The sequence below is a fragment of the Vigna unguiculata genome, chromosome 7 (assembly GCF_004118075.2).
Source record: "Vigna unguiculata cultivar IT97K-499-35 chromosome 7, ASM411807v1, whole genome shotgun sequence".
Lineage (NCBI taxonomy): Eukaryota > Viridiplantae > Streptophyta > Magnoliopsida > Fabales > Fabaceae > Vigna > Vigna unguiculata.
The window spans coordinates 37,734,593-37,749,767 of NC_040285.1; the positions used below are offsets into that span (position 1 = coordinate 37,734,593).

Here is a 15,175-nt window from a genome sequence, read left to right on the forward strand (position 1 = left end):
TATATATATATATATATATATTTACACATATACATGTAATATAATATAATATAATATAATATAATATACATATAATATATATACATAATAATATAATATAATATATATAATATATACGTATAAAACAAATTAATCATTTAACTAGTGAGATCTTTTATAAACAAATTTATAACATTACAAATTTATAAAAATTTAAAAGAAATATATATATATATATATATATATATAAAAGCATAAAATATCTACGCATATACATATAATATATATACATAATAATATAATATATATTATTATATTTGTATTATTATATAATATAATATAATATATACTTAAAATAAATATATATCTATAAAAAAAAATGTATATATATATATATATATAAACATAAGATATCCACACATATAATATATATACATAGTAATAATAATATAATATATAATATAATATAATATATATAAATAATTATATATATATATATATATATATAAACATAAGATATCCACACATATAATATATATACATAGTAATATAATATATAATATAATATAATATAATATAATATATATATATATATATATATATATATATATATATATATATATAACATATTTCTCATTCTCTTTGTTTTTTGTTATACACTTTGTTTACTCTCTCAGTTGTCTGGTTTGTTTTTCAAGATTTAATTTTTGAAGGTAATTTTTCTTCTTCTTATTACATAATTTTTACTCTCTGTACATGATTATGTTCAAATAGGTGTTCCTCAATTTCATTCTATGAAATAATTTTTAGGTTACACATTTGATTATCTTTATTTATTTATTTATTTTCATGAAAATGTTTGACTCTTATTTTGTAGCTCTTCTTTTTGTTACTTTGGTTATACACTTTTTTACTCTCTTTTAATTGTTTGGCTTGTTCTTTAAGGTTTAAGCAGATCTTCAAGGTACTTTTCCTTTTATCATAATCTTAATTATACATTTTTTTTCCGTTATGTTATGTTCAAATGGATATTCTCAAATTTGGGTCACACATTTAATTATCTTTACTCCTTTATGATAATTTTATTTATTATTTATTTTTTGTTTCATGATAATGTTTAATTCTCAATTTTAAGTGCTCAATTGCATAAATCCTTAATTTAATTCAAGATCAAAAGATGAAGAATCTATGTTTAAATTTGAATTATTATTAATTTAATTTTGTTATTTGTGCTATTTCGTTTAAGTGGTATAATATAAATTTTTAATAGTATAAAAAATATTTGAAATATTTTTAAACTTGATTATTGGTTTTCCTTTTATATTTTTTTAAAAAAGAAATTAACCTTTTTACTTTGTTTGATTTTTTTTTGTTACGTATGTTAGTTTCTAGAGAAAATGAGCACAGGAGATCAAGATTTGCAGGTACCAAGTCCACCACAGTGTTCACAACAACCAACTCCCTTTCAAAGTTCCAATAATGACAGTCAATCTCCATTGAATCCATCTACGCAAACACCTTCAGAAGTTCATGATGAAATACATTCAACAACACAAGTAGAGCCTGAGAAAGGGAAATTGAAAAGTGTTGTGTGGGAACACTTTGAAAAGATAAAAGTTGATGGAAAATACAAAGCTAAATGTAACTATTGCAAGAAACTGCTTGGTGGAGAAACAAAGAATGGAACAAAGCACTTGCACCATCATACAAACATATGTATTCAAAAGAAGGCTTTAGCAAAAGGAAAAGGGGGACAAAAAACACTTTTTTCTAAGATTTCAAGTGGCAAAAAGGAATTGGCTTGTGGAGCTTATAATGAAGAAAATGCCAAGAGGGAACTTGCAACAATGATTATATTGCATGAATATCCATTGTCAATAGTGGACCATATTGGTTTTATTAGATTCGTGACAACAATTCAACCATTATTTCAACTTCCTTCACGAAATACGATAAAGAAAGAGATACTCGGCATCTATGAACATGAAAAACAAGTTGTTATGAAGTTGATAGATACAAATAAAGGAAGAATAGCAATTACATCGGATATGTGGACTGCAAGCAATCAAAAGAAAGGGTATATGTCTATCACAGCTCACTATATTGATGACAATTGGACATTGCAAAATATAATTTTGAGGTACACCTTTTTTAATTTATAAATTTTCCAATAATTTTTTTTATGCACCTCTAGAAAGATTATATGTCTTACAAAATATTGCTTAATTTATAGGTTCATTTATGTTCCCGCACCTCACACAGCTGATCAACTTTGCAATGTATTAGTTGATTGTTTGTTCGATTGGAATATTGATACAAAATTGTCTACTATCACTTTAGACAACTGCAGCACAAATGATAGCATGATTGAAAAAATTAAGGATGAGTTGAAGTTGGACACACTCATTAAGAAAGGGTCTTTGCTTCATATGCGTTGTTCAGCACATATCCTTAATTTGATTGTGAAAGAAGGGTTAGTCGTCCTAAAAGAAGGGGTGGAAAAAATTCGAGAAAGTGTAGCATATTGGACAGCAACTCCTAAAAGAATGGAAAAATTTGAGGAAACAGCTAGACAATTGCGAATTTCTTTCACTAAAAAGTTAAGTTTGGATTGCCCAACTAGATGGAATTCTACTTACAAGATGCTTGATATTGCCATATGTTATAAGGATGTGTTTTTTAGGTTAAAGCAACGTGAAGCTCAATACACTTCTTTGCCAACTGATATGCAGTGGGAATTTGCAAAGGATGTTTGTCGAAGGCTAAAATTATTTAATGACATCACATAAATCATTTCTGGTTCCAAATACCCAACTGCCAACATCTTTTTCCCAAAGATTTGTGAGATCAAGATTGCAATAAATGATTGGGTTAAATCTCCTGAGATAACCATTCAAAATATGGCAATACAAATGTTAAAGAAATTTGAAAGTTACTGGAGTGTTATTCATGATATATTGGCAATTGCTTCAGTTTTAGATCCAAGGTACAAGATGGACATGTTAGAATATTATTTTTATAAATTGTATGGTAATGATTTTGATCTGAAACTTAGTAGGATTCGTCAAATGTGCTATGATTTGGTTTTGGAATATCAATCAAAAAAGAATGAAACTTCTTCTTATAGAGCTACATCATTGGAGTTGGGAAAGGATGTTGATAATGATGCGAATGAATTTTTAGAGTTTATGGCAAAAAAGAAAAAATCTAGAACTACAGTTATGAAAACAGAGTTGGATTATTACTTGGAAGAAGATAATTTGCCGGTTACACAAGAATTTGATATCCTATCATGGTAGAAAACAAATGGGTTAAAGTTTCTGAATAACAACTGTAGCTTCTGAATCTGCTTTTAGTACTGGTGGTCAGATATTAACTTCTCACCGTAGTCGACTTCATCATATTACTATAGAGGCTTTGATGTGTACAAGAAGTTGGATATGGAACTCAAACCATCTAGGTAAGTTACTCAAATTTATTAATATTTTTTGTTAGTATTTTTTGTGAATTCTCATCTAATATTCTACATTTGGTGTTTGTAGGTGTTAAAAAATTAAAAGGAAAAGATGTTCTCATGAGTGAAAATGAATCTGATGAAGAAGGTACATTATATTCTAGTAATTAAAATTTTCAATTTCAATTATTATATCATATCTAATTTTTCATTTTTTTTCTATGTGTAGGTGGATCGAATGCAAATGAAACCACTGATCATTTGTAAAATTAATAAATATTTTGGTTATTATAAAATTTTAGTAATGTGTAATTTTTTAGCTTTTATATAATTATTTGAATTTTATTTAGTTGTTATTTGATACTTTAATTTGAGATTTATACTATTATAATATTTTTCTTAATATTTGACATCATGAAAATAAAAAAGAGTATGTTATTTTAATATTGAATATTTTGATAGTATCATGATTCCGTTGGTGTGATTTTTAAATTTTTTTTATAAAAAATATTTAATTGATATATGGAACAATAAAAAAATGGGTATGGGTATGGGTATAAGAAAATACCCGTTACCCGATGGGGATGAGGATGGGTCAAAAGTTGTATACCCGTTGGGTTTGGGGATGGGGATGGGGATGAATTTTTATTATGGGGATGGGGATGGGATCATGATACCCGTACCCGCCCCGCCCCGTTGCCATCCCTAAACCTTACATTATGAAATTTAAAGGTTGTTGTGTTTTCTGCTGAAATGGTCAAATTTATGGATATATCTTAGGTTGGTTGGATAACCTTGATTTGGAATAAAAATTAGAATACCTTTGTTGCGTGAATTCAATGATTTAGAAATATTAGAATTTGAAAAGTGCATATATAAATCACTCTATGAAAATTCTTTAAGTAAAGAAAATGAAGAATTTTTTATTTAACTAAAAAATTAATTTATATATAAAAAAAATTAAATTTGACACCCCTCAAATTTTTATTCATGTTTCGTCACTGTTCCTATCTTGAAAATTGATAAAATTGAATTTTGAAAGCCGGTAACACCGGATTCTGAATTCCGGTAACACCGAATTCTGAAATCTGAAATTATTAAAAAGTTGGAGTGTAGGAAGAAAAATTGGGGGTGCTGGAAGAAAAGCCCTTTATTGTGGTATTTTGTTTGAAGCTGAGTTGGCTTGGCTTGTTTCACAGATCTTCAATTTGTTTCCTCAACCAAAGCCCGTGTTTTATATTTGAACTGGGCTTCAATTCAAAATCGAGGCCCAACATAAAAGTGACTGTGCCTTGATATAATAGAGAATTTTACCCCTCATCTCACAAGTGTTTAATTAGGATATTCAAAAAGTTATTCACAACTTTTGCATGTGACTTATTTTTTCTGAAATATATTTTTCATCAAACAATTTTATCTACAAATATTTTTTTTATTTATTCTTTTAATATGGCAAACTTTCATTTAAATCCTCCCACATGACACCGTGTATGAAAACCCTTGTCACCACTGATTTAAAGTTTAATAAATTAATGTCCAAAAGTCACTTATTAAGTTCTATTTAATTTTTTATTTTCAATTGATTTTCTTTGGATTCATTTTTTTCTTCTCACCTTCATCAAATATTAAAACTTTGAATATTACCGTAGAAAATACACAGATAAATCTTTTGTTTGCTTGTTTTTGGTAAAATAGAAATTGCAGAAAAATCAACATTTCGGATTGTCTTATCCCACCAGTGGAGTGGAGAAGATGAGATCAAAGGTGCGGACCAAAATCATTGACCAATCCGAAGAAGATGCCCTGCAAAATAAAAGAAAGAAAAAAACATTATTAAAACATGTAACTTTTAAAACACAAACCAAATTGCACACTTCAAGTTGTTATCAACCAAACATAGTGCTTTTGGTCCTCTCATAGCCACCATAGCCTAAGAATACAAAGAATCTATTCCAACCAAAAGAGAAACAGAATAATAAACCTTTTACCATGATACAATTATAACACTAACACGTCAAAACAAAATAACTCTATGCTGAAAATTTGTTAAGATTTAATTATTTTTTAGTTATTATTTTTGTTAAAAATAATTAAATTGGTCTTCTAATTTTTTTAAGTTATAATTTGATCTTGATTTTTATAAAATTGATGTAATTTGATCATTTTTATTAAATTTTTTAAAACAGATCAAATTTTTTTTATTAAAATTAAAACTTTTAATAATTATAATTTGCTTTATCGATATAATTAGTATAATTATAGTGTCTTGATAAAAAAATCATTAATTCGTTTTACAAATTTTAACAAAAAAATTAAATTGCTGTCAATTTTTTTAAAATCAGAACAATATTATAATTTAAAAAAACTAAAAGACTAATTTAATATTTATAAACACAGACCAAAAACAAAAGAATAATTTAATATTTTTAAAAATATTTATTTTAGAAGAATAGAAACAAACTACTTAGGGCGTGCATTAATAACATTGTTTGACTGGGATATGCGAAGATTCGTAAGAAAAACAATATTGACGCCTTGTTCATCACTACTAAAAGTGTAGTTTTTGGTTTCACATTGTTAAACACGGATAAGGTCAAAATTAAAAAATTAAAATTAAATAGCTTTATACGATCCCATTTAGCTAAATCTTTTTCGTGTCGCGTCAGTTTTTATTCCCAAGTTGTGGGCCATTGAAGTGCAGAAAATAGGAGAATTTAAAATTTAAGACTTGGAACATTGAACATTGAACATTGAAAATAATGGATTCCAAATAAATGACACCCTCTCACCTCTTACCCATTTTCTGTGATTGCACAGATTACAAGTCCTATTTTTTCTGTGTTTAATTACTGCTTTTAAAACACACATTAGGTAGAAGAGAACAATTGTTTATTTATTTGTTTTCTTCAGACAAACATATTTCCTATCATATGTTTAAATTTCTTAATTTCTTTTATAACTTTCGATCTTTTACTTGTTTTTTTTTAAGTTTCATTTTAAATATTCCAAAATTCTCGTCAATCACATTAATTTTATGTGGACTCTTCTGCTACACAACTATTGATATTGATTATATTATTATAAAAGAAACTAATTATGCATATTTTTATACTGAATAAACAAATTAAATAAAAATATTGAGTTAGTAAGTACCGATTTCATTAAGGAGCTTTGAGTTTCACCTATTATTAAAATTATAAGAGAGGTTTTGGGTTAAATCTCATTCCATTATCATGTTTAAAATATAAGGTGATTCGGATGGTGGTGGTAGGAGAAGTTGCAAAATAAATGTGTAAGATTTTGTAAGATCTGTTTTTAATTCTGTTTTCACAACTATTTTTATCATTTCAATAATAAAATTATTAGAAACAATCAATTATTACTAGATTATTTGCTTGTCGCTCTGTCACAAATTTTTTTTATGGATAAAATTATTCAAAATTGAAGAAAAATAAAGAAATGTTTTTATTATAAGTTAACATTTATTCACACAACCCCACGTTACTTACTCTTATTTGAAATATGTGAATATATTACAGTTTCTTTTATTATTAATATGGGTGACTTAACGTTGGTAAATCATATGATTCTCCTTTAATCTGAGAATTATGTGAATCTAATTAAATTAAAAATATATTTTATGTTCAAATGCAAAATAAGTTTTACAGTGTTATTACCTTATATTTTAAAATACCTAGTTTACTCATTATATTTTCAGGCCTTTAAAATATCTGTCCTAAATACTCTGAAGTATATTTCGGGTTAAAATATATACTTATGATTTATGAATAATTGAAACAGTTACACGTCTAATTAAAATACATACATTCAAACAGTTACACGTCTAATTAAAAATTATAAGAAACAACTCTTGAGTGTGTCCGAAAGACTCACAAATATTTTTAATTTGTATATTTATACATATAAATATAAATAAATATAGAATTTGAATTTAAAGTAATAGAAAAGAATATAGAAAATAGATAAAAGAAAAAAAAGTTTTGATTAGGTTGGTGTTGAGAAGGAAATTGAATTAGTTGTTTGGTTGGGAAGGTAAGTTGTAAATAGAGAGATGTAATAGTTAAAATTTAGGTTTTAGGTTTGTCTGATGAAAAAACCTCGGAAGCTGCATGCCTGCGTTCCTTGGTCGAATCTCTTTCTTTCTGTGTCTCTTTCCCCTAACCGCGCGAAACACGTCAATTTCTCTTCAAACCACAAAAACGCAGTGTTTGAACAAAACTGCTTTCTCTATATATACCCAAACAATCTCAACCCTCTCTAACCCTCTAACCCTATCTCTTTCTCTCTATATATATCTCATTTCTCTTCCCACCACACGTTTAAACCTCTGGGCTTGGCAAAGTTTAGGCCTTTTCACCCATTCAGATGGCCATTCCCTACCCCCATTTCATCGCCACCGAGAAGGCCGCCATGGACGCCGGCCTTCTCCTCCCCTCCTCCTCCTCCTCCTCCCGCTCCCCCTCCGTCATATTCACCCAAGATGACCTCAAGAAGATCGCCGCCTACAAGGCCGTCGAGTACGTCGAATCCGGCATGGTTCTCGGCCTTGGCACTGGCTCCACCGCCAAGCACGCCGTCGACCGAATCGGCGAGCTTCTCCGCCAGGGCAAGCTCAAAGACATCGTTGGAATACCCACCTCCAAGATAACCCACGAACAGGCACTCTCCCTCGGGATCCCCCTGTCCGATCTCGATTCCCACCCTGTTGTCGATCTGGCCATCGACGGCGCCGACGAGGTTGACCCATTTCTCAACCTCGTTAAGGGTCGCGGTGGCTCCCTCCTGAGGGAGAAGATGGTGGAGAGCGCGTGCAAGAAGTTTATTGTCATTGTTGATGAGTCCAAGCTTGTGAACTATGTTGGGGGGAGTGGATTGGCCATGCCCGTTGAGGTTATTCGGTTTTGTTGGAAGTTCACTGCGGAGAGGTTGCGCAAGCTGTTTGAGGAGGCTGGGTGTGTTGCCAAGCTTAGGACTTTTGGGGAGAACGAGGAGCCCTATGTCACCGACAATGGGAACTTCATTGTGGATTTGTATTTCGAGAGGAGTATTGGGGATTTGAAGGCTGCCAGTGAGGCAATTCTGCAGCTTGCTGGGGTGGTGGAGCATGGCATGTTTCTAGATATGGCTACCACGGTTATTGTGGCAGGGGAGCTGGGCTTGACGGTGAAGAATAAATAGTTTTTGAGGCTTTGGAAAAGAGGTGGTTAGGAGAATGAAGGTAGGTTAATTGGTCAAGGTTGAGCTTTGACATGGGGTTCTAACTAATTGTATGGTGTAGTAGTGGAGTTTTCTATTCAGGGTAATGGGGGGTTTAATGAAATCCTTTTGTTATTGAATACAAATGTTAGAGAAAGTTTCTTAATACTCGGTAGTTTTGTTTGTTTTTTTTTTTTAGGGTGGGATTAGTTTGAACAAGCAGAGAGACCATGGAGACTTGTTGGACAGCTGATCATTAGGATATTAATCTCATGCAATGGCTGTTGTGTGGTATTGAATCAATTGTCCACACAATTTGTTATTGAATTGACATGTTTAACAAATTGAATCTATCTAATTTAATTTTTCTATTTTTTTCCCTTTGCCTAGATATTATTGAATTGTACAATTATAGTGTGGTGCCTATTTGTGATGTACCATGTTTGTGTTCATTAGTATGCAGTGCCTATTTGTTTTATGGCATGCTTCGGTCGATGTGTGTTTGGTTTCATGATTCAGATGAAATTTTCAGAGGCTTATAGTTCGGGCCTCCACATTTTGAACATAATTCAATTCTTAATGGATTTTCAATTCAAGCACACCAGTCATTTGGATTTGTGTCAACCTGTAATCAAATATTGGTTGCTTCAGTGTGTATTTTGGGGAATTGTGTCGCACACTGAACCAAACACAGGGTTATAATTGCGTAGAATTAACTTTCAACTAATCTACCTTGGATGTGTGTGCAAATTAATATTAACTGCAGATTTTTATTGAAAGTAATTGCTAGCTGAAAGCCGAGGGGAGTTTTGAAGGCCATTATACTCTGTTCAAGGGAATTTTTACACCTGAGACTGTCATGTAAAAGGAGAAGTGGATATGTGTTGGAACCCAGCAATAGACCTTTTACGCTTAGAAAGAGGATATGTGTTGGATTAGTGTTATGTTGGGCGGCTCGGAAACTTGACAAAAGTACAAACACACTTAATTATTGTATTGTTGCACAATTACTTTCTCTTCTATTGTTATTGTGTATCTCAAATTCTCATTTTAGAAATTGTTTTTAGCTAGTTGCATCCATTCATTTAATAACTCATTGGACTTGAATAACCTGATTTGTAATTGACGTCTGTATCTGCAATCTGACTGGAGGTACTCTTATTAACAGGGATTCATGTTATATTTGTAGCTTTTTACTTGTGTAGCAATCAATTGTAGGGGTTAAAGTGTTGAAGAGAAATGTAGTTATCTATTCGTCTACGTTCAAAAGGATTAGTTGTTCTTTCTATATTTTGGTTCACTACTTGTGATGATTTCACCCTCCCCACATGAACAAAGAGTTGAACTGTATTCGTAACTTCTTTTGTGTAAATAACTAGCAATACTTCTACTTACAGAACCTAATTCTTCAATGATTGATTTTAATCATCAGAGAAACATCATTAGATGGAAGCTAGTTGTTTTTTTCATAGAGTGATATTTTCCTAATTGGAATCAATGTCGCTTAATTGCTTTTTCCTTCTTTTGCCTTAGGTAGATGAAGTAAAACTTATGTTATTTTTCAGAAACACATTATTGGAAGAGGCTGGTACGCCAGCCATAAAGTAATGCAATGATGTCCAACGAAAATGGAATTTAGTTAGTGCTTTGGCTTTTGGTTGCTGACATACTGAGATAAACCAGGTATTGTTTGGAAGCATTGAAAGATCCAAGCAAGCTGCAAATACTTCTATCTAAGCTGCCGTGTGGTCCTTCGTTCTGTGATTTCTTGAATTTATACACATTCTGCACCCGAAGAGAAGTTATTTTTGTGCTTATACTGCATCTTATTGATTCATGTTTATTCAATTACTAGACTGATTGAATTTAATTTTGACCTAATGGTGTTAGACAAGATACTGGCAGTTGCCACAGTTAATGTTGTGACGATTTTCCTTGCACATTGCAATTGACGCTTGAAAGTGTTGTATGCTTGCCCTTGAGAGTTAACATTACAAATATTGGTTATCATGTTACATGTTCCTCAGGGTATCCTATTTTTGGCAGGGAAAAGAACTATACAGAAGAATGTTATTATGTTGTTAATACAAGAATGATTAACCCTCTAATGTTGTTTTTCATATGCTGCTGCCGGTAATTATGTTCAGTTTTATATCCTAAATATTCTTATTTGGATGTTAGAGGTAATTATATCTTTGTTTCAGCTCTGCTTTTAATTGGTACATTGAGAAACTAGTTAAAATACCCCCATAATCAGATATTTGTGTGTTCCTGTCTATTTAATTACATCTAAACTTATGTTCTATGAAAATTATAAATTTATAATATAATAGTATGTTTTTAAGGTTAGTTGAATTATATATCTTCATATGTTTCATTGTGGTTCAAGATTGTTCTCAATTCCTTTCAAGGTTCCTTCCCCACTGAGGAGCAAGGCAATGAGTTTTTGCTTTAAAGCTGATGTTAAAGTTGAATACTAAATTGATTTGGCAGTATTCTGGGTTATGTGGAAATTTATCAGCTTCCTGATTCCCTATGTGAACCTTGTTATATGGACCCTTAATAATTACATAGTCATGTATATGGTGATCTAGTATACTTTGATCCTTAATCTCATTATATTTATATCATAAAAATTGAATTGTTTTATACTTGTTTTTGTTAATGTAAAAACTATGAATTAACGAATGCGGTTGTTGTAAAATATTTAATATTTTTAAGGAAGATCATCCTTGTTAAAAGATAAATAAAATGATTTCAACGAGTTCTTGAATAACATCTGCCTGAGATCAAAATTTCTAGAAGAGAAACAGACAAGTTATACCTTATTAGGTAGAAGATAACTTTTATTGATTGAAGAGTGTTTTTGGGAGTTATTTAAGCTAGTTCATGACTTTTTTCTATGGAAGAATAGGGTATCTCTGAGAACTTGGTTCCATTGTTAGTATCTATGGTAAAATAATTCAGTTTTTTCCCTAAATAATAGATTAAACCACGTGTTTCTTCTACTTCGCCCCTAAAATAAATTTTCATATTTTATAGATTTTTTTTTGTAAATTTGTAACAAAATTTTGCAGAAAAGCTTTTCTTTTACTGTTTTCCCTATAAATTTTTATTGATAGTTAATTTTTGAGTGAATAATTATTTTTTATAAAATTTACTGTAAAAAGTGTTGTGTGGGAAATATTTTAGGTGATGGTAAAAAAATAACATATTTTAAATTTAGGAAAAGCTAATTTTGCAAGAATTGAGTTCAAAGATTTATTTGTTCTTAAAAAAGGCAGGTAAATGTTTAGAAGAATTTGTTTTCTTTGGACAAAATATGCTACTTGAGTTAAACATATCACTCCTTCAGCCTCTAAAGTTGAACACAAATGCCAAGCCAATTGACTCAATTTCAGTTAAAGCCCAGAGAAGTTTTCTGAGGACAATGGCAATTTTCTGAGGAAGAAGAAGTTTATAACAACACTCACCGATGACTGAATGGTGTGAAAGGAAAATGAAGTTTTCTCATTTCTGTGAAGAACCGAAAAACAAGGCAATGAATTTTGGGGGAGGAAGGAAGGACAATGAAGTCATGATGAAGGCTGGTAGAAATCATAATCTCCCGGTTGAGACAAGCTCGTGTCCAAGACACAGTTCCTTCAGAAGCACATAAAAAAAAAAAAAAAAACACGACAGGATTCAGTTAATGTGTTACAAGTGTTTGTGGGACAATTTAGTCGCACATGGTCATCATGATTTCCCATGCAAACAGTGTTGTACGATTATTTTATGGTATTCTAAGTAAAGATCTAAAAGCAGCATGTGACTGGGTTTTGGCTGGGACAGAGATAAGCCAGTTATGTGGCTGAGGATGAACAGCGAAAGTGTGGTTACTGTGATTTTTGTTCTGAGTGTGAAGAATACAATATGAGTACAGAATCTCTTGCGAGTGACTACTCAATAAGATTATGTTGTAGCAGAAAAAACGAAGAAAAAGACAAATGCATGTGGACCAGTCTAAAGTGAATACTGCACTTATTTTACCTTCTTGTATAATTAAGAGTGGTTACGTTGTGGTATATATGTATATCTTCTGTTAATAAAAAATTTCTGCAGTGATTTCATACAAATTTCTCATCAATCTCATCTTTTGTTTTTATCAGTAAATTTAACAATAAGATCTTAATATAATGTATGAGTTTCTATGATTTGCGAACCTTTTTTAACTCGTATCGTTCATCAAGTGTTGTCATTAACTATCTGACAAAACATCAAATGTACTTGAATATTACATCAGTTCTTGTATTAACATGGTAGAAGCCACTTACTTTAATAGATTTTATTTCTCTGAAACAACAAATATACCTTAATAAAAAATAAGACTTATAAAGATTATTAATTTATGAAGACGACTCTAGTGATTCGTCATATGCAGGCAAAAGCACATATATTTTGACTTTGCTAATATTAAACAAACATATAAAAATATATTTAGTAGTAAGAGTTATGGAGGTTTCTAAATCTGTAGTTTTGGTATGAAAAAATATCAACTCTTGTAAATGCAAGGTATTTACCTTAAAGATGCTGGAGGTGGACTTTAATCCTGATATAAATCTATAGTTATAGTTTTCAAAAGGTGACACTGAATCATGATAGATATAGATGTATAGTTTATAAGTGTACTTAGTAAACAAGTTTGTTTTTCAGAAATAGAGTCAAATACTTATATGATGTGAGTGAGTCATGAGGAGTGAACTGAAATAGTTATGTTGTGTTATATATATATTTCATTATTGATAAGAACTGGATTGTGATAATGGTGATGGTATTATGTATAGTATGTTTCGATTTTCATTGGTTTATCCTTTGTTCATAAAATTTAATTTTCAAAACATTTTTTTGAAATATATTTAAAAGTAATTTCAATTTATTTTATTTTAAAATTAATACCGTGATTTAAAAATTTCATGATAAAAAAATCTGAATATAATTTTTTTAAAGTACAGTCCGAGACAAAAATTATTAGAAGTTATGATTTCAATCAAGACTATTGTAGTCTTTTAAAGTAAAATTCTTCATTTCAATCAATACTTTCATTGTAAATTGTTTTTGAAAAAGTAGAAGTCATGATTTCAAGCGAGATATTTTTTTCAAAAAGTATATGTAATAACAAAAAATTCAATGTTTAATCTCTCCAAATCTTAAATCTCTGAAAAGCTAGGATTGTTTCTTTTAGAAAACGATTACGCTTTTAACAATTAAAAATCTAATTACTTGTCACATGTTGAGACGACTCTTTTGTGTCTTTAATAAGTCCAATCTATTTTTAGAGGCCGAAAATAGACACTAAAAATTAATAAGAGATTAAAACTATCGATTTCTAACAAGAAATATATATATATATATATATATATATATATATATATATATAAAACAATTGAGGGATGAAAATTTATTTAATCCTTATTTAAATTATATTATCTTATTAATATTTTAAAAAAATATACATCAGTCTGGTAAAAGAAACTAATATCGAAGTTGTACCATTCATGAAGCATGCATTGTGAGAAGAAAGATTATTTATATTGGATATGGTTATGATCCCTTTCTTCTTGTTGCAAAAGTCTTAAATTAAAGCCCAATTAGTGTGGCAGGGTATGGGCCCACCGAATCCCATGTGACAAAGCATAGCGGTCCCACATGCCCTTTGCCTTTGGTCACGTGCTTCCACTCACTCACTCGCACGCAAACCCAAGCCGAAAGCAACTGGGACCCACCCTTCAACTAATCTCTCACCAAATCTAACCCTAATTTCACATAATCATGCTAATCTATACATAATGTGAACTAATCATATTAACATTTTCCTATTTAATTAATAATTAATTCTCACCCTTTAGCGTGCTACAATCTCAATCATGGAATTAGGCAGTGTTTTATTTAGTTGGTCATCGTAAAAATTATTATAACCTTTTATTAAGTTTGATTAAATAATAATAATAATAACAATTAATACAAATAATATAGCTAAAAATAACAATGATTTCATAATGGTGAATGAGAAACAATTGGTTTGATCTGCAACCACTGGTTGGATCATTTGGTGCCAGATTGACAGCAACATTGTGGCACATGTCACTCTTTTGTTATTTCCACTTCAATACCTAAATTAAACCAAACCTAAATCAACTAACTATGTTTATTACCTCTAAGAAAAACTAACAACTTTTTATTTAATGAGATTACGAAAGGGACAGAAATTAAAAAGAAAAGTGTGTCCGCGTCAAACAGACCAATCAGTGTCTAGTGCGCGCCACCAGCACCGAAACAAGTGACTTTAGTTAGTGTCGGTTAAGGAGATTCACTCCTTTTTATTTTAGGAAAACTGGATTAATTGCTTTTTTTATATGCCAGTGAAAAAAAAAGGGACTGGATCCACGAATAAATATTATTATTAAAAATTTGCGATTGAATTATACTGGCAACAATAGTTTTTAAAATTTAGATTATTTTGGGAAAATTAAAAAAAATTAGGATAAA

At 30.1% G+C, this 15,175-nt stretch overlaps 1 protein-coding gene across 1 annotated transcript; it reads left to right on the forward strand.

Moving 5' to 3' along the window:
* The first annotated feature begins 7,580 nt into the window (after positions 1–7,580).
* On the forward strand, positions 7,581–9,815 carry LOC114191472 (probable ribose-5-phosphate isomerase 2). Its single transcript, XM_028080652.1, has one exon. It carries the CDS (start codon positions 7,820–7,822, stop codon positions 8,630–8,632), a length of 813 nt encoding a protein of 270 aa, XP_027936453.1. The 5' UTR covers positions 7,581–7,819; the 3' UTR covers positions 8,633–9,815.
* The last annotated feature ends 5,360 nt before the right edge of the window (positions 9,816–15,175 follow it).